Below are 21,166 nucleotides of genomic sequence, written 5' to 3' on the forward strand. Positions count from 1 at the left end.
GATGAACGGCAGTGGTGAAATAATACTTTGCAGAGACTTCTCCAAACGCCATATACATTGAGTAAGGATAAAGCTTACAACGGGTGGCTGAAACTGCTTCTCCTCCGACATTCAGAAAGTCTAAAGTGCATTCATCATAATATCATCAAGTTCCCAACCACAGACACACAGAGACACGATGCCACATCCTTCAACAGCTGCTGCTTTAAAAAGGCGTCCCCTTCAGTGGATCACAGGTTAGTTGTATGCCATTGCAAGTTTCTGCCATTAAAGTTGTGTTTAACCTCCTGGTTGGCTCTTGACACTTTGTTGAAGGTTGTCCAAAGTATTAATTTGCAGTCTAAAAGTCACCCACCCTTCTAAGATTGTTTCATTTGAAGTTTTAGTTTTGGGAGCAGTAGTTACGACGGCATCAGTGCATGATAGTAACTGTTCCTGTATCGTCTGGCCACATGATCATACAGAGATTTGACATTGGACAAGATCAAGATCAACAACATAAAAAAGACCTTCCCACACGACGAAACTGCATTTGAAACCTATTTTGTCGTGGATTACGTTTGCTCTTGACGTATCTCAGATTAGTTTCACAAAGTCCGCAGCTTTCACCCAGGAGACCACTGTCCATGTCGCATTCAAACAAAGTTGTTTAGTTGTCTAAATCTAACTATGTCATTTTGTAGTGTTTCATTTTGTTTTGTTTGTTTTGCATATTTCAAACTAAACTGATCAGTCCGGAAAACATTAATTTTTCCTGTTATCATAACTGAGATTGCAGTTTAGTTGTATGGGAACGTAGTTTTATAAAAGACAGACCTCATTTCATATATTTGTTGGACAAAAATAATAAAGATTAATTTAATTGATGTTTTCATAGTCTATAAATATGTTTTATAGTTTATGTAGAATAAGCATACCATTTTCTCATAGATTGCCACTGACTATTTTACCCCCAATAAAGAAAACCACGATGGACATTGGTTGACCTTTTGAAAGCATATATAACAAGTATCACCATTCAATACAATGATTGAAGGTGAGAGGTCTATTTCCTATTTCCACATTTTTATAGAGCCTCTTCTCTCTACAATCTTCACAACAGCAAATATTAGGAAACAGTCATGGATCATCATTTGAGTAGCAGATATATTGTTGGCGTCTTGTGTTTTCCTTGTAAATAATGTTGCTATCCCTCTGATTTATCTTGGGGCCCCTTCGGAGGAACGTTTGCCGATACAAGTGACCACAGGAGTGTAGAGACTTTGGCAGGCTGAGAGCAGCAAAGTAACAGTAAACCAGATAAGTCTGAACAGTTCTCTGCTGGAGCAGAATGCTTTTTTGCACTTTTGCACTTTACATAAGAGTTTACACGGACCATCCTGGACAGTCCACAAGCTTATTCCGACAACCCCATCTCCTCATATTCCATTTAATCGCTCTGCTGTCTGTTGTCTGATAACTTTTCACCATCATTCACATCAAAAGAAATCCACAGGTGGTGCAGATCTCAAACTTCTACTGTAAATCTGTCAAAAATATCGAGCAAGGACGGCACTGCCTCTCATAGACTCTGCATGTGATTTAACAGGATGGAGATAAAGCTTCTTTTATCAGCACCTTCCTTCCAATGACATTTAAGGTTAATATTGACCTCAGCCACAGCTGTGGCTGCTTTTCTTTAGAGTACAGGGAAATGGATGGCTTTTAAATCTGTAATACATACACACTATCTCTTGAATGTGTGTGTGAGAGAGGGAGCTGTGTGCATTCATGTGTGTCCTTCTGAGTGTGCTTACACTTATTCAAACACAACTAACCCCGTTTCTTAGACAACAGAAAAGATAATGTCACATTAATGACAGAAGATAATGTCTTCTAATGCATTTGAAAATGGCGCTTCAGCTGCAGCCACGGATATATTAAGGAGCTGAGCACCTACAGACTTTAGGAGACTTTATAACCTGTGCTTGACTGTTTCTATGTCTGACCGTATGCACTTGCATTATCTAAAGCCCTTCACAATACTGGGCACTGCATTAGTGTCATCTAGTGCCTCCAAACCCCAGTCCTGAATCCAGCAGAGAGGGCAACATCTTGCCATGATAGCACAGGTTCAAACTGCCCTTTACAGGAAGCTGTTTGTCTCCCCAAATGTTAGCTTGATTATTACAGATTTGAATAACAGCTATAATGTCTTTAAAAGGTGCAATGTGTAAGAACTGGTCACAATCTTTGAATGTTCAAAATAAAAGAACTAACATTATCAACAGACAGTGCTGACATTACATCAAAGATGCCTTTTGTGTTTTGAGATATCTTCTGTAATGAGCATGCTAACCAGGTAGCCTCAGCCCGTCCTGTCTTGTAATACCACCGGTACCCAGACAGGCAATAGTGAGTCACTGTAGTGTCCAAGCTGTCCTCATTACAGGACAAATAAGTAGAGCTGCCCAGAGAGCTTTTTAATTGTGTTACAGGTATGGCCACGTTTGTTTCGATATTTGGTTAGCTGAAGCAACTCGCTTTCAGCCAGCTGGTGCAATCCCCAGCACCATGAGTCAGAGCATCACAACCTGTAGCGGCTTCAACAGAATGTTCACTGATCCAGTGGAGAGGCGTGGGTTTTTACGCTAGCAGAATTCAAGCTTACCGCTAACTGCGGGTCACTGTCTCGGTGCTGGCACCACTCACCTCCAGCCCTGATGAAGTAGATTTGTGGCATTGTGGAGAACGAAACAATAATATGAGTCATCATCTTTGTGTATGTAATCCAATCAAAACGTAGAGGCAGAGTCAACACAAAGATGGTTAATGTAGTCATTTTGATTGTATGGACCCAGTAATATGGGTGAAATGCTGCCCCCTTGTTGCTTGGAGCATGCGGCCAGGTATTACACAATGCACCTTTAACTGACTGCTGCGCCTCCTTAATGGGCAGATTTATGTGAAGTAAAAGTCTGATTCCGTGTCTTTAAAGAAAGATGAATGGCATTTTAAGATAAAAGCTTTTCAGCAATTAAGCTGAACCCATGTGCCCATCTTCAATCACATTCTTGAACAGTTGAAGTTGTTTTTGTGATCAAAGACATATTTGAGGAGACCGGTGCAATCTGTGGCATGACTCCTCTGATTGCTGTATCCTTTTGAGCATCCCTCATTCAAACAATGATAGCCCCACTCAAGACTATTGACATTGACAGCACTTGAACTTTATTCTACTGTGTTATAACATTAAAACTGATGATGGCAATTCGTAGACGGAATGTGTGTATGCATTTGTGTACAAGTGTGTGAGAGTGAGAAATGCAAAGTGAGGGAGCATGTGCTTGTGTACCACAAAACATCTGTTCTGACTACGGCATTCCTCCTCTGTCTGCCCTTTAAAAGGAAAACCAGCAATTTGTTGCAAATGAGCTAAGTCTATGTGATCCCTGCTAGCATCTGGGAACAGGCAAACAAATTACTGGACAGAAAGACGCTCTTTTTTTGTATCCCTCAACCCTCTCTCATGGGTGACCTGAATAAGTGATAGTAATGATAACCTTGTCCTTGTTATTTATGAGCTTAAAACAACGATGTTCATGTTATTCCTGACAAGTGACCTCTAATGGTCCTGCAAAGTGTTTCCAAGGTCCAGAATGAACTTTCAACCTCAAAATTATCTCTAAAAAGCAAAGGCAGGAGTAGTGAGACATTGTTATCAGCACAACAAGACCTAGTAGGAAGTAGTTTGCGGGGATGGCAGGGTGCACTGTTGAAAAATGTGACTCAAACAGGGGAGAATAAGGCCCCTTACCTACAGTTGATGCTTATTACTTTGAACCATAACCACAATCGTTCCCTAAGCTTAACAAAGGAGTGTAGTTGCCTAAATGTAACCATAACTTAACTCATTCGGTTGCAAAAGAAGTCTGACTGCAAGGAAGTCTATGAGAAAATGACCATGCTTCTTATTTGATTTATTGCCTCAGTTAACGTCGTAAACATTCATGATCTCAATCACCATACATCCATATGTAAATTATGGTCCCCATTTAGAGTAAAACAGGCAATAAAGCAGGATATGCTTTGGAACATGGCTACCTTGTGATTGACAGGTCACTACGCAACGTCATTACTGCGTCCTCGCTACCGACACTACCACATTACCCATGCAATAAGCTAGTAAGATGACTTCAATACTTAGCTGTAAAGTTTGCCTCAAAGTATGAAAGCAAACTTTGTTCACAGCTTCACACCAGAAGCCAGATCCAGCCAGATACAATAAGTTTGCCGCTTTGCTGCTTGTGTTCATCAGATTGACCGGTCACTCCTTCATTGTCCAAACATGGTCACCGTTGACTGAGGCCAAAAATCAAGGCCTCAAAACCGTAGTCCACATGTGCGACGTCACAATGACAACATCCATCCATACAAAATCTATGGGATTCAGTGTGCTGCAGCATTAATAAACATCCGTCCCAGCTAGCTGAACTGAGTACAGTGAATCAGATGCGACTAAACCTGGAATTCTGAATTATTGTGAATTGTCATCCCTCTCCATCGATTGCAAACTTCTGTATGTATACTGCTACCTTTATTCTGCCTCTAGACAGTGAAGTTAGGTTGAGTCAGAGACAACTAGTGTTGCTTTCGTTAACGAAAATTATGACGAAATATCGTCGTCAACGAACCTTTATCACGTGAGGAAAACGAGACGAGACGCAACGAAAATGCTGGTCATGTGACGATAACGATGATTAAATATATAATGCAATATTGTAGACGAATAAAAACGAGACTAAATGTGGTTTACAAAATAAAAACTATGCTAAAATGTGTCTTCATTTTCGTTCACCAAATGAGGCGAGACAAAATGTTGTAACATTGTTTCATCTCGTTAAGTCGCGTAATTATCAGTCTGCTCGTTCGAGGTGAACTGCGGAGAGCAGCGGAGCAGCAGGAGGCGGAGCAGTTTCCATCGGCCTTCGAAGATTTGACAGGAAGTCATAGAAAAAGTTACATCCTGTTAGATCTGTAGGCTATTTGTAGTTTGCGACCTCATTCGCATTTATTTTGTTTATTTGTTTATTTGTTCATAAATATCTGTGGAAATCAGAATCAGAATACTTAAATAATCAGAATACTTAAATAATCCCTCGGGAAGTTATACAGCTGCAGTTATAAGAGAAAGAGAAGAAAGAGAGTCAAATAAGTATAAAAATATAAAGTATAAAATAATGCCAATAAATATTAGTAATGGTAAATGGCCTCATTTATATAGCGCTTTTGTCCAAAGTGCTTTTACAGCAATGACTGACATTCACCCATTCACTCACCCATTCACACACCGACGGCGGAGTCAACCTCGCAGAGCAATTAGGGTGATGTGTCTTGCTCAGGGACACCAGGCACTCAGCTACAGTTATACTGTATTAAATGTGTATCTGGGTAGTGTTGCTTTCGTTAATGAAAATTATGACTAAATATCGTCATCAACGAACCTTTATCCTTTATATGAGGAAAACAAGACGAGATGCGAAAATGCTGGTCATGTGACGATAACATTTTTGGTTAGTAAAATAATATGTTGTAAATTCAAATCAGAGCGTCTTCTGTGTCTGGCATGGATGTATTATTGAGTGTATAAGGTAGTAATAATATAATAATAATAAGATAACCTTGTTTGAATTGTGAAATGGGTTTGGCTGAATACAATCTTTGACTAAAACTAGACTAGAATGTCATCAGTTTCCGTCGACTAAAACTAGACTAAAGTGTCATCAGTTTTCGTCAACTAAAACTAGACTAAAATAGTCATGGACAATTCTGACTAAAATAAGACTAAAATGCTCAGACTTTTAGTCGACTGAAACTTGACTAGACTAAATATAGGATGAACATGACTAAAACTGATAAAAACTAAAATGATAGCTTGAGACAAAGACTAGACTAAAACTAAAAGTAAAACAGGCCTCCAAAAACAACACTAGAGGCAACATGTGAATCTGTCACTGCCTGATCTGATAAAGTGTATGAACTGTCCAGATGATGTATTTCGGTTCACTTCTGGGTCTCAATGGATGCTAAAGAAGCTCAATTTATGGCAAGTCATCATCCCCAAATAGCTGCGCTATACCCCTCAAGTATTAGACCTTAGAGACCCCCTTTAAGTCCCAAAAAGATACAGATACAAGTTTTTGCAATATCCATCTGTGTGCCGAGTAGTTATAATAGGTCGAAATACTCAGAAAGCGTCAATCTGATAAACTTTTTGATGTATTTTGGCAAATATATAATACATCTTTGACATATACGAGTGTTTGGAACAGTGTGTTCCCAGATCGATAGCAGAAAAGTGGATTATACTGCAGGAGAGATTTACGTATACATTTTGAAGTTTTACCTTGAACACTTGTTATAAACTAGTTCCCAAAAGTTCTGTTAATGGTTAATTCAGTCATAAAGGTGCAACACAGTTTGACAGATGATTTCTGCGGTTCAGCAGGTCTGTGGAGATAAGCTGTAACTCAGAAAGGCTAGCAGGGTTAGCATCTGCTCTCTAGATGCCTTCCTTGGGTCCATAGATGATAATCACAGGGTACAGATTGACATCATACCTCGAAACAGCCTCTGTGTGTGTGTGTGTGTGTGTGTGTGTGTGTGTGTGTGTGTGTGTGTGTGTGTGTGTGTGTGTGTGTGTGTGTGTGTGTGAGGGCCAGAGAGCTGAGGGAGACTCAGGTGTAGTGGCGGCATACTTACAATAGCATGTTCCTCGGAGAGGGTTACCAAGGTAACGGTTCTCTGAGTCACATCTGGAACGACGCAGGAAAGGAGAGCCATGGAAAAGAAGAGAGAACAAAGGCATTAGCATTTCATAAGGGTTTTGTATTGTCTTTCGAAAGAGACATTTGTTTGTTACAGTGTGTGTGGTAGCAGTTAGTGTCTTTCCCCAGCTCTTTGTGAGGCGATTTCCCTCGACAATCCTGTCTACGTGCACGTGCGCACACACACACACACACACACACACACACACACACACACACACACACACACACACTCACACACACACACACACACTCCTGAACTGCTCTGCTCCAAATCAGATTTCATGAATATTCTAGAGCCTCTTAAATATCTGGACATGCTGAGTGATGTTGATGAATTAACTGTATGCAGAGGAAATCTTTCTATTGGATATCAAATAATCTCTCACTGTTGGAGGGTGGCAACTGTATTGAACTTGGAATCATAGCAGTGACAACGGACACAGTATGACAAAACAAATGTTTAAAAAAACTGCCAACTGTGTAAACGCCTCATAAGACTCCTAAGCGCAACGCACTTCTCTAACGTTGATCCATATGCTCGGTGTGTTCCTAAACAATCATTGCTTTGCCTAAACATTGCTCAGTACAAGATTTTAGAGGCAATGCTGTGACACAAACGAGCATATTAAGCTACGTTGTGGAGAGACTGGGTAGTTTTGCAACCTTTCAAGCCCATCGAGACAGATGTTCAGTGCCTTTTTTCAGATGTTATATTCATCCCTCTGGATTGACATTTATCACTGCCACTTAGTGGAAAACAAAAGGCAAAAGATACTTGACATCGTTTTTGAAAAAAACAAAATGGCATTTGAGTTTAAATACATCAACAACTCTCATTATAGACCCCCCCCCTTTCCACGCAGAAACTTGTCAAACAGGAATCTCATCTTCTTTTTATTTGGACATTTCATCCATTTCTCTGTTATTCCCTGTGACCAGATAGCAGTTATATCTTTTAAGAAATTACATGTTGATGGACAGTAATTGGCTGTGGTTGAAAAGTGTGACCTTTATAATACAATATATATTATTTATTTTGTAGAAATCTAATGAATTTCTCAAAATGCATAATGGGATTTGCATGAGTTTCAAAGGGCCTCGTGATCCAGTGAGTCGAGGGCTCTTAAGGATAATGTAAATGTGAACATCCGGCAAAAAGTAATTAAAAGAAAAATATATCAGGGTTAAAGGACACATCATCATGAGATAATGTCCATGCTTTTGAGGCTATTAAATTGTCGAGATGGATGACGTGCAGCTGAAGTACAGATAAGAAAATTATTGCCTGGCAGTTGAGAACAAAAGTCACAGTTATTAAACATTCACTACCCAGAAATGTAAAAAATAATTGTGGTAAGAGGACAAAATACAATTGTTAATATCATGAAAAGGCTTTTAACATGTCTTAAAAGAGCGCCTGGAGGGGTATAGATCTTTTTTTCTGTGTGATTGGCTCTACATAACATTCATCTGGAAGACTTTCAAAATAAAATAAAAGGGGTGTTTATTGAGATTGCAGCAGCTAAAGTTTTGTATCGTGGCCATTTGAAAAAAAGAAACCCCCCTGTTTATCAAACCAATATGCAGATATTTGACAAGCTTGAATAAATATGGAGGAAGTAAATCATCTGAAGCACCCAGTTTTTCACAGTGTAACAGGGGAGCATTGTGAGGATTTAGCGTGAGAGCATAAAAAACAGGAGAGAAAAACAGAGGGAAAAAGAGAAACAAGTGATGAAGAACAAGAGGGTGAGATTTACAGCGTGAGTGTTTGTGAATTCGCTTGTAGTGCTGAAGCAGGTCACAGAGCAGCACTGGATACTGAATATTTCATCCTTCCATAAACCCCCGGCCAAGGACGAGGTCTTAAACCAGGACTGCCTCACTGAGCTTCAATCCTGAATCAGGACTTCAGAGCTACAATAAAACAAATACTTTCGGTCTAATTTTACCACGTGAATCAGTTCAAGAACTTGGAATAAGTTTCAGCAGAAAACTCAGTTACTTGGAACTTCCAAGTAACTGAGTTTTCTGCTGATTCTAAAGTAGAATGGTACTTAAAGCCTTAATGAAGAATTACTTACAAGAAGAGAAAGTAAAGAAACAAGCGAAAGAAAGAACATGTGAAACTTAAGAGGAAACTCAGACGGAGAGTACATCATCTGAAGAGGAGCTTAAAAAGCTTCCAGCTGAACGCTACGGAGGAGCTATCGAGGACTAAGCCCATTTCAGCACGAAAAGATGGATTGTGATGAATGTGAAGTCATAAATTACCTTGGGCCCTCTATAATACTTCTATCAGATATTTTAATCACTAAACATATTTCCTTTGCTTTAAACTAGACTCTTTCCATCCAAATAATCCACAGAAATCTAGCAGGGTGCTTTTATATGTATGAGCTATATGAGCTGTATGTGCTATATAAATAAAGATGACTTGACTTAAAGATGACATGGTATGGCACCCTCACTGTCCAGTTAAAATCAAGAACCAACAACATGCTGGAAGCAGCAATAAAAGTGAAGAAGAACTACCTGTCTATGAGAATGCTGCTGACCTGAAGGTCCCACCATACATTCTTTACTCTGAATAGGAATATTAAACTACTGAATTACCTTCACTTTACAGAGACTTTAAATGTCTCAAGCCTTCTTTCCTCCCACATCTATTACACGACTCATTAAGAAAACAGTTTAATCCTTGTTTTTGGAGTTGACAGGAAGGAAGTACTGTTGTTTTTGTCATGTATTATTGTGTTATGACATTTATGATTCCCTGCGGTTTCATAATGCCTATGTACTGTATTTAGATGTTGTTTTTTAATCTCTCAGGGCATGGGCAACATTTGACATGTTTTTCTACTGCATCTTTGGTATATCACTGTAATGTCTTGTATTCTATGCTATTCATCATTTTAAGTTGATTGCAGCACTATTGCCAAAGAGAGGCTTTGTTTCACTTCGCCAAGGTAAATCTCACACCAAATCATGCCACACGTACGGACAGGGAGGGAGGTAGAAGGAGAGAAGGAAGGTGGAGAAAGAACAGACACTGCATGGGTGAGGAGGAGGTCAGCTTATACAGAATACAGGACACACAGTTACCTGGTATTGTGTACCAGCTCATTCAGGGATCACAGAGAGAAGTAAAGACAGCAGGGGAAGCAGTAACAAAGGTTGCTGCTGCAGCATCCAATAAAAGCCAAAATAGGCTGTCGCAGTATAATATATAAGGGAGACACGGGAACAGTTTTGGTGTCAGCACCTATAGCTCCATGCATTTTTGTGATGGAACTCTCTAATTTTTCAACAAAGTAGGCTACCCGTATTTTTCTTACAAATGGCAACATTTCCAACATCTCCAGCTACATCACATAATTAATTGATGTCAGATATAAGGCGTGCTGTTGTTACAACCTGCAGCAGGTAACCAAAGTTGGCATCATTGACTTTGTATACGACCGAGGCTTGAAAGTCCCTAAGATAGTAATGTAGCTTATATTCTATTCTGTAAAACAACAACACACTCCAATGCCATTACAAAGCTAGTCATGTAGCTACCAACCTAGCTAGCTAGCTTTGGGTAGTTCCTGACCATGTCCTGAGGATGACACTGGCCAAATACAGGTTGTTTTTTTGTTTTTTTTTTACATTTATGAATTTGCTCAGAGAGGGATAAGCAGACTAAGTAGGGGGCGAGGACAAGCTATTCTGTCTCTTGGGGGACATTAAAGTCCTGGACGCCGGGCTTCAACAAAAAGGGGACGGACACTTAAGCTGCTTACAACAGCCTAATGGGGACGAGATAAGGGCCACGCAGGAATGGGCTGCCTCATCACTTAGAACATACTCTGACTCAGCTACACAACCACACGCACACACGAATGATACGGCTTTTTGCCCCGCTTGCTGTTCCTGTAAACCCCCTGCATGGAAAAACAAATTGGAGATTAAAGGTCACGATGATATCGGTCCTGCTTATGTGGGTGTTTTTGTGGGAAGGTGTTTCTGTATAACTGTGAAGATTTTTTTCTAAGCATCATAATGAATCAGTGTGCAGTTAGTACAACAGAAAGCAACATACATTATCAAGCTCCAGTTAGCAACAATCAAAATGACAATCACGCACATTCTCCAGTCAAGTACAGTAAAAGATGCAAATTAGCAGTCAATTAGTGACGTTCTCCATATTTGGAGAGGCGGCCAATTAAAGCTAAATCAACACACTCAGACAATCAGTTAGACAACGCAACGGGAGAGAAAACAAGGGGAAATAACCGTGGAGACCTCACTAGACTGAATGTTGAGGTGCTGGAGAAAAGTGCACAGACCATCTCACACTTGCACGGTAAAATCAAAACTCCCTGTAGGTTAGACTTTAAATAGATGTAAAACCGTGACCACACGTGAACAGCAGGAGAACATCTGGTGAGCAGCTGATTCCCCAGAGTATCAGTAGCTCAGGTATACACCATATCCCTGCAATCTTGACCCGCCATACTCACACTCTTAGCCGCCTGGAACAGCTGTTACTGGTCACACTTTCACAGTGGCTCTGTAAACACAGTGTAGGCTGGCTTTAGCTGGGATATGATTTGCTGCAAGAGTCATATTTACTCTCCTGCAAGCACGGGCTGAGGGTGCCGTCCCACACTTTCATCCAGTGAAATATATCTGCAGTTGGTGATGACAAATGTGGTTTGAATGTTTATTGTCCCCGGAGGATGATGTTTCAAGTCGAGCTGGAATGAAAAAGGCCTTTAGAGCTTTAGCTTACAACTCCTGGTCATATTGTGCACCTATGTAACATCTAAGAAATCCCCCCCCAAAAAATAATTTCTTCCTTTTTTTAATTCAAATCCAATCATCTTTTCTTCCTGGAAAACAGAATATGATGTGTGCATTACCAATTTGCACCAATATTATCACGACATCCATCCATCAATCAATCTGCGACTACGGCTCTGCACAGATTTAGAAAAGGTTGTGAGTTAATCCTTTCAAATTCCTCCCAACGTTATTTCCAACCTGCCTTTCTTGTTTCAGAAATACGTCACCATACGGAAGCTGGATACTCTTGAAATGCAGCTCGACTTTGCCATCAGTTTGCCATCATGTCAAAAGAATCACCTCGAATGGTGGTCCGTGGTGTCTTAAAAACGAATGTCTGGATTTTGAAGAAATCCTTCTGACTCACAACTTGGATGCACAAGATATCTCAAACTTCTAAGCAAATTGACAGCATATAAAAATGAGCATGTTGTGATTATGGTTGATGTGAGATGAAAGATAATGTGAGCAGACAGTGAAGAGGGACAGGCAAACAGATTGATTTATAAAAAGCAAACAGAAGATGAAAGAGAGACACGTTAGGATATACACACAAAAAAGGGGAAAAAACAGCTTTATGGCCCTATTATTTCTGACATATGGCCTTCGTGACTCTGCATAGAACATACAATCTCAAATATGCATCCACACACCTCATGTAACCTGAGGACACTTACCGCTTGCCCCTGGGGGGAAATAGCTCGTTCATAATCAAAATGACAAACAAATGGCCCTCGACTTGGCACACCATTTTGGAGTGACTCAACAAACAGTGCTGTGACAGAGACGTTTGGAGGGAGGGAGGGAGGGAGAGAGAGGGGGGGGGGGGCCGGGTGCCGGAGCAAATTAAAGGTGAAAGCATCTTGCTGCGCAGTGGCTTAGGGACGCACAAGTGAACACACATGACCACACCATTTTCAGCCTCTGTCTCCACCAGAATAATAAATTGGCGTGTGCGCTGAAAAGAGACATTACGTTCTAAATCCTGATACAAGTGCTAAGTGACCACGTGTACTGATGCGGCCACTCGGCCATCATTTATTTATACTCAACTCTAGCTGGGTATTGTTGCCAAACTAGATAATGAGACTGAATGAAGTGACATACGTTCATGTTAGCTGTTGCTAACATGCATGTAGCTGTTTTTTTGTATTGTTGACAAATGATTCCAGGCGACATCCTTGTTCACCTACACAGAATTACATGGTTGCTAGAAGTACCTGTTTGAATGTTTCTTTTATTTACATCGATAAAAGTCATTTTTAATGAGTTGTTTCTATGAGTCAGTTTACAACAATATGAACAGAGACACAGAGCAAAGTGTCACACCTCGAAAACCACCGGAGGACAAAACATTTGTCACTACAATATGCAACCATAGTCCGGTCTCTTAAAATGACGTTCCCACAAAACTAAACTCAATTATGAATCACGTTTCCAGGGAAACGTAGTTGTTGATGTTTTTTCAACATTTTTTTTCCCGCACATGAACAAGATGTTCCCAATTTTTAACCTGCTTGCAAAGTTTTAATTTGGTGATCTCTACAAATATCGAAGCATAATACACTGATCAGAATTGACAGTAAACATGTGGTCAGCGTCTTTAAGTGTGAGGTCATGTTAGTGTCAGGAGCTGATTGGAAGGTTAGGATCACTCATAGGTTATTGCAGAGGTTAGCATAAGGCAATAAGTGGCGGAAGTCAAAGTTTATGTTAAGGGTCAGAGCATTTACATAATTGTTAGCAGATATGATTCAAGATGTATGTGTGTGTTAGTATGGCTATAGTATTTTAAATATTCAAGCTACTTTTAACTAACTAGACCGATCAGTTTTATGGTTTAAAGGAAACTGACGAGTAAATAGAAAAATACGTAAGATATCTGTATCAATACATCAATTCAAGGTTTACAGATTAGTTGTTTAACAATCCAAGATACATCCCTACTTTAATCTACAATAACAACAACTTTTCTGCAGCATTTCCCCCTGTTTTATTGTTCTGTTAAACCATTGAAACATTACCTAAGAAGCAGCTGTGATAAAGTCTAACACTGCAGTCTCCACTGAGGAACAAACTGAGGAACCATATCTGACTCAAAGCAAACACATTACCAACTGTACAATCACATAATGGGAGCAATTACAATCCCAATGCAAGTTTATGAAACATCTACCACACACGCACGCACGAACGAACAAACACACACACACACACACACACACACACACACACACACACACACACACACACACACACACACACACACACACACACACACACACACACACACACACACACACACACACACACACAGTACTCTGTTCTGTAGCATTTATAATCAAAAATACATGAACCATGCTACCACAGTTTAAATAACAACAATTGAGTCTGACAGTTGTCTTTTCGTGTCATTCTGTATATCACTTTACCTGGCCATGGCATGCACACGCACGCGCATGCACGCACATGCACGCACATGCACGCACACACACACACACACACACACACACACACACACACTCACTCACACTCACACTCACACTCACACTCACACTCACACTCACACTCACACTCACACTCTGCAAGATTTATCGATGCAGCAATTTTCAGTCTGTCTCTGCGGTGTGTTGGTCCGCCAAACCATTTAAGATATTGTAGTACTGCAGCGGTTTAGTCTGGCACAGTCAGGGGAAAAACACACACAATCACACACACGCACGTACACACTGCATGCACACTGCATATGCATATGCAGACAGAAACATGTGTTTATCCTTGTTCTTTCCATCTTCTTTCCCTGAAACAATCCAAATGAAAGTAATACATGTGTGTGATTTTCATTTAAATAATTGTTTTTGGTGTCTTGAATGAGGTAACAGAATGATGAAAGTATTGCACTATATATCTATATATTTGCAGTATTCTAAACTTGGTGGCTGTTGCCACTTTCCTGAGGAAAAAAATGCTGTATTGTGTTACTGACCCCAAACAATTCCTACTGCTGTAGCTCCACATTAGAAACATTGAACTGGAGCAAGTTTAATTATGAAGTAGTCACAGAAAGGTGTTTATCAGTGAGCTTTACACTCACCACACTCATCAAAATGGATGCTTGTTTTGTCATCTTCTGACAGAAATACCACAGTAAGTAATGTAAAGGTGAGGAGATGAAACATTGAGAGTTGTACTGAGGTAACTACTTTCACTTTTGCTGTTCCCAAACTCATCACATGTGCAGCACAATCAGATCACAGTTGCTCACAGGATGATGGAGGAAGCCCAATTATGGGAAACCGATTCAAGTAGTTTGTTTCATTTTTATTTATTGTTGTGTTAAGTAAAAAGGGATCAATGAAATCTTAAGGATTGCCACTTTAAAGATGGGGTATGTAATCCTGTTCAGAAGCACTTTTTGTTATACTGGGTGAAATGGCCCGTCTAATTTCAGAGGGATCAGTACATTATGTCATCAGGAAAAGGAACGGAATCAAACAGAGCTCTGTGGCCGCCGTGGGACTGAGAAAACAAACAACCAATCTGCGCCCCGATTGGTCGGAGTAAAAAACCAATCAGATGCCTTCATGTTCTGCACCCGCCCTCCCAACCGAGTTACGAGTGCACAGCCCTCACGTCTCACTGATGCCGGAAGAATCAGCTTGGACGGACTCACTGACGGGGGGGGGGGGACTCACTGACGGGGGGGGGGGGGACTCACTGACGGGGGGGGGGGGGGGACTCACTGACGGGGGGGGCTTAGAGGAGGCAGGAGTAGGTGCTATTTTCAAATCTTGCTAGCTTTCCAACATTACATACCCCAGCTTTAACTGAAACTGCCCTGCCTATCCTGTTTCATGAGGAAATATCTCCCAATACAGAAAATATTTTTGAAATGCTGTTTCAGCTAACATTCAAATAAATTGGCCTTTAATGTATCCCAGCTGTTTTGATCTCTACTCATGTATTGTATTATTTCAGTGGGTTACCTGATGACCGAGGGCCAGCAGGATGGGGGCATGGTGGGCATGTAATCAGACTGCAGTTGTATGACGGCATACTTACAGTTGACACTGGTCTCCCTTGATGCCCTTAGTGGTACAGAAGCATTTTCCCGTGTTGACCTGGCACACGTTGGCATGGCTGTTACACTTGCATGCTGCCGGAGAAAGACAATGGTTGGAGAGAGAGAAATGGGTTAAGATGTTATCTCTGAAATCTCAAAGTAGAATATGTGGTGTGGAGACATGACGACAGTTTTCAGAACCCAACATGTGTGTGTATTGAGGAGACTAAGCAAGGGAGAGCAATGACAGACAAAAGGAAAAAACACTCCACTGAGTCGCTTCCACTCTGCACTCTAATAATTGTCGAGTTCCTGAATTAAATGTTTTCTCTCGTTTCCTTTTTCTTACTCAAGGATTTTACTAATGTAATCTTTAACAAATCATTGCTTTCATAATATAATGTCATTTTGTTTCTTTTTACAAAACTGTCTGAAAGAAAACTGTTTCAGGGCAATATAAGATCACCAGTTACCTATTTTATAGCATATTTAAAAGACATTCAAGTCTAATGGAAATCTAATGGAATACTAGGATTCCATTAGACATATAGGATATAATAGGATAAGGAGGATAAGTGCACATTTGTTCTGAGTATGGCTTGAATAAATATTGACAGGCACATGGAAGCACTGAAAGAGTTATTAGTCGTGTTCCTCTTTCCCACACTGTGAAGATTTCCTATTTTAAATGATGGGGGACAAACTCTTCATAAGAGAACAGAGTAACAGTTGAAACTCATGACAAAGCTCTTCAAACCCAAAGAGAGCTGAAGATGTATTTCTGTTGGTTCATCGGGACAAGCGACCCCTATCTCATTGTTTTCACCTCGTCATTTAATGCATTACCGTTACTGTCAGAAATATCAATTCTAAGGTGCAATTGGGAGCATTTCAACTGGCTCACCCAGCTCACAACATGGCGTACAGGGCAGATGACGATGCATTACTCCACTATATCTTTACATTGCAAATCGTTGTTTGCTGCTGTGTTAATGTTCACAACGTTAAATACAGCTCGTTCAAACGCTACCCTGATGATGAACAGCACATCTTCAGCCATTGAACTGGTAAGTCTTGAGAACAGTAAAAAAACAACCAGTGCATTTAATTTTGTGGACTGTAAAGAACGCTACCAGAGGGGTTTTAGACCTTTGGCCATGGTATTTACCAAAACGCCACGTCGAAGGCACAATCAAACATGTATAAGTGTCAAAACAAGATATCCGTAGTCCATCGGGGAAAGGTAATAGACTAACATGGCAATAAGGTGTTTATCAACTTCACATTGAAAGTGTATCATAAGAAAACAGTTTGGAAAAGTTCTGGAACATTATGAACCGCATGAGGTAATATCCTGGATGTGGAAATTTGGCTTTTGGAGGCTTTTCATTGTAGGTAGTCCGCTTCTGATTAGCCACGGCGATGAGAGCCTTTTGTTCTTGGTGAGTCTAATCGTTTTTAATCGTTTTGTTATGCAAAGGCAGAGCATGATGTAGCCGGATGATTCACATGGAGCCGAGCCTGTAATTTAGACACTAAATCACTTCTGCATGGAGTGACTAATGGCAGAGACAAACAAGAACGTTCGCTATACCCTTGCGTTATGGTGTGTGTGTGTGTGTGTGTGTTCACATCCACACAAAGGGCACTCTTTACCGTGTCCCTCTCCAGCTGAATTGACTTTGTGTTTGTTCTTATCCTTTCCAATTGGCACAGAGACAGGCACTGTAATAAAACAGTGGTGCGCTCAGGTCAAGGTAAAGCCAAGGCACTGACGGATAATGGGAGGAAAACAACCTGTTCCATCCCCTCTCCTCCTCTGCATGGGCCTGATCTGATCGCTTACAAAAGAACAAAAACAAGGTAGCAGACTTAAACGCCACTTCAGATATTTGAAGTATTGAACACACAAACACACACACTTGAGCGGCAGACAAACAGGGTTGCGCAGCCGGGCATTTAAATGTCAGCGGGCTGAAAGTCGAATCGATGAACTTCAACTTGAAAAAACGGTGACACTGAACAGCGGATGAAGCAACAACGAAAATACAAAACGAAAATACAATTTCAATCTATTGAAATTACATGAACCCATCATAAAGGAAGAAAACCTTTCAGAGACTCGCACTAAGCCGCAAGGTTTTTGGGAGATAACAGAGCCTTAACAAAAAAGTGGCTTTTAGATCGAAGATAACAGACAAAATCACAGGTGTGTTAGCACAGGCTTGGGTAACCCTGCTGTTCATACAATATTGATTTAGGATGGCAGTCAACAAAGGCACACAAAGGATACAGCCAGCAGGACTGTGCATTCATGAGCTCGCACAGATTTTGCCAATGGACACTTGAGAAAAGCCAATACAGACAGAAAAACAAGGATGAGCCAGAGATGAAGAATTTGCCTTGAAGGCCCCCCCCCAAAAAGCCGCCAGTTGCTTGTTACTGCTTTGGGGTTTTGAGGCTAACTGAACACCACAATCATCCAAGAGACACACCAGTGTTCACTATCTAACTGTAATTGCATGGGCCAAATAAGAAATTGAACCAAGACACTTGAGCAGATAGACGTAACACAACTTCTAAGGCTGTCAAGAAACAGTCAAATTATTCCAGACCTCGCAGTGAAGCAAAATCTGTCCCAGAGAACTGCATTAACTTTCTCTTCTCTTTTCAAACAAACATGAAGCCGCTGTAATCCCTAAGCAGTAAACAGTCCCAGCATAGACCAGCTGCCTGCCCGGCAGACTCTGATGAGATATAAAGCTACTCTGACATTTCATCTCTAGTTTTGTTGGCCATATGCAGATTTGTTTATAACTCAAACAACCTTGTGGACATCTTGTTTGACCCCATCTGTACGTTGTAAATGCCATTTGTTTCACATTTTATGTTCCGGGCAAAAGCTGCTGATCAAACTGTAAACTCATCCCGCAGGCTGTTGTTACAGCATGGAGCTCACAGAAAGGAGTTTCATCTGAGCCGTCAGTCTGCCGTCATTGTTCTAAGTGTACAATATTCAAAGTGAATCTAGTGTGGCTGCCAGGGCATCTGTGCATGACAGAGAGGAGACAGATACGGGACCGGAGGCTTGTTAGGCGCCACGGATTGAAGTCTCTGTGCAAAATAGAAGCACAATACACAAACTGGTTCATGGAAGGCTGTAACCGCCTGTTAAAACTAATGAGTGTCGAGGTTCTAACTGATAAAACACACAAGGTCAAACTCTTCTCATATGACTATGAAGCACATTCCATTCCCTAAAATGTGCAATGCTTCATCTTGGATTAAACTATAATAATAATAATAATAATAATAATAATAATAATTCTACCTCTGAGGAAGCCATAATGTCCATACTTTATACGGGTAGAGCATTCTTTATCATACCTGTTACTGGTTTTCACCTGAATAATTAATCCAGTCGGGCTATCTCACTAAACATGGAGATCCTTATTGTAAAATACGAATAAAATAAAAGAATTGGGTGTAGTCCCTGCAATGTCACCCATTGGTTTATGGACTGCAGTTTGAAGCCTCGAGTTCAGTATTTGGGCCGTCGCCATCTTGGTTTCTGGTTGTCGCCATCTTAGTATTTTGCAACCAGAAGTAACATGAGAGGGTGGACAACTGAACACTGAATAAGACAGTTGTAAGATGAAAACAGGGACACAGCATATACTGCTTTATGGTCTATTTGACCATAAATCAACACAGTATTGAGGAAGTCTTAAAACTAGCGTTTAAGACCATAAACTAATGTTGACAATGTTTACTGAGGTAATTAATCAAGTGAGAAGTAGGCTCATTTTCTCAGGGAGTACTGTACATTCTGACTTCTTTTTGCAACCAGAGATGTCGCCCCCTGATGGCTTTTTAAGGCAAGCCCGCATTGGCTGCCCTTTTCTGTTTCCGCCTGGCAGATGCAGAAAAAAGTCAACTCAATTATTAGCGAGAGAGAGACAGCAAGGGGAGGTGAGAGGGGGTGGGAACAGGGGATTCATAAAGGAACAAGAGTATGAATGAATGAAATGGACGGAGGAGAAAGCACATCACGCACCACAATTGCTGACAACACAGAAATAGTCTGCGATATGGAGAAACCTGATCTCTTCGTGAAAAAAGGTTGATTTGAAATAAATCATATTTCCCATGAGCTGTGCATGCTCCCTGAAGAGAGCACAATTTCTCACCCCACTGCCTCTGCATGTACACACACAGTACAAAAGATGCTTGTTGTCAGGGTGTGTAGGTGGGAACCGGGCCGGCTGTGTGCGTGTGTGCGTGTGTGTGTGTGTGTGAGAGTCAGACAGAGACAGGTAGAGATGAGGAAATAAGAACACATTAGAGCACAATCCTCGCTCTGCTCCATCTTATTCCCATGGGGCGTGCAGTTCTAAAACTCAAGATAACTTAATGGGAGGGGAATAAATCAAGGGTCCTTGTAGACCCCCCCCCCCCCCCGCGCGCGAATCCCTCTCTGCTGCTGCTAAATGTCACTCAGTGGATATTTCAACAATTTCTAATTTGCGAATTCTCCGCTTCCTCTGCTCTGTGCTCTGACAGACAGTGATGGGTTCACACCATGAATTAAATAAATGAATTAGAGCCAGCTGTTTTTACCCTGAAGCCATGTGATTTATGACGGGAATAACTTCCTTCTAGCTTTAAAAAAAAAAACGATTTATCTTTTACGCTTTAAGAATCTCTCTATCAGAACATTTTTATGAGAATCAAAGATAGAAGAAGAGAATAGCCAGGTGGTGTGATGAGAGCAGTAAAATATGTCCTTAATTCATGAGTTACAACTCAACCAACAAGCAGCTTTGTCTTTACCACAGTTTAGCCTTTCATGCATGTCTTTCAATTATTGTAAATGGACTGCATTCATAACGTTTTAGTTTACCGACTGCTCAAATGGTTTTATAACATATTCCCACTGGCGTTTACTACTCGACTGCTCTACCTCCCGGCAACGGCCCGGCCCTGTATAAAGATCATTAGTTTGGGCTTTTATTTAAAAAATAAAGGAGATGAAGATGCTGCATATCAGATAAAAACAATCCTCAAAAATGATGTGTAAAAGTCCCAACATACCGTTTGAAACACGATAATTCATTTCTATTTTCATAATTACTCTGAGGATAATCTGAGCTGCATTTGTGCGCAGGCGGACATTTACAATTGACTGCAATAAGCATCTTCTTTCATGAGGAAGCACAACTTTTGAACGTGTGATTAGACTTAAAATCCAGGGGGAATTTGATCTTAATCTGCTCCTTGACAAATAACAATCTAAAAAGCAAAACTTACAAAACAGGCAAACATGACAAAAGATTGAAGAGGTTTTGAAGTTGGAGTTCTGAGTGATTTATCTTCTTCTTTATCTATCTTTATCACTCTTCGGGTATTTCTAAAGATGTTAACGACTATTTAATTAGAGGTGCCCAACCTGAGATTATATGAC

At 40.6% G+C, this 21,166-nt stretch overlaps 1 protein-coding gene across 2 annotated transcripts in view; it reads right to left on the bottom strand.

The window, feature by feature from the left end:
* Positions 1-21,166, bottom strand: part of atrnl1a (attractin-like 1a) — a 248,380-nt gene that overhangs the window by 135,661 nt on the left and 91,553 nt on the right. For both annotated transcript variants that reach the window (XM_084020523.1, XM_084020524.1), the window contains 2 exons: positions 15,702-15,795; positions 6,742-6,794 (listed from right to left, as the gene is read on the bottom strand). In XM_084020523.1, the coding sequence (XP_083876649.1) occupies positions 6,742-6,794; positions 15,702-15,795 (147 nt within the window). The remainder of the gene's footprint in view (positions 1-6,741; positions 6,795-15,701; positions 15,796-21,166) is intronic.

This window comes from Eutrigla gurnardus (genome assembly GCF_963514095.1).
Source record: "Eutrigla gurnardus genome assembly, chromosome: 11".
Taxonomy (NCBI): Eukaryota; Metazoa; Chordata; class Actinopteri; order Perciformes; family Triglidae; genus Eutrigla; species Eutrigla gurnardus.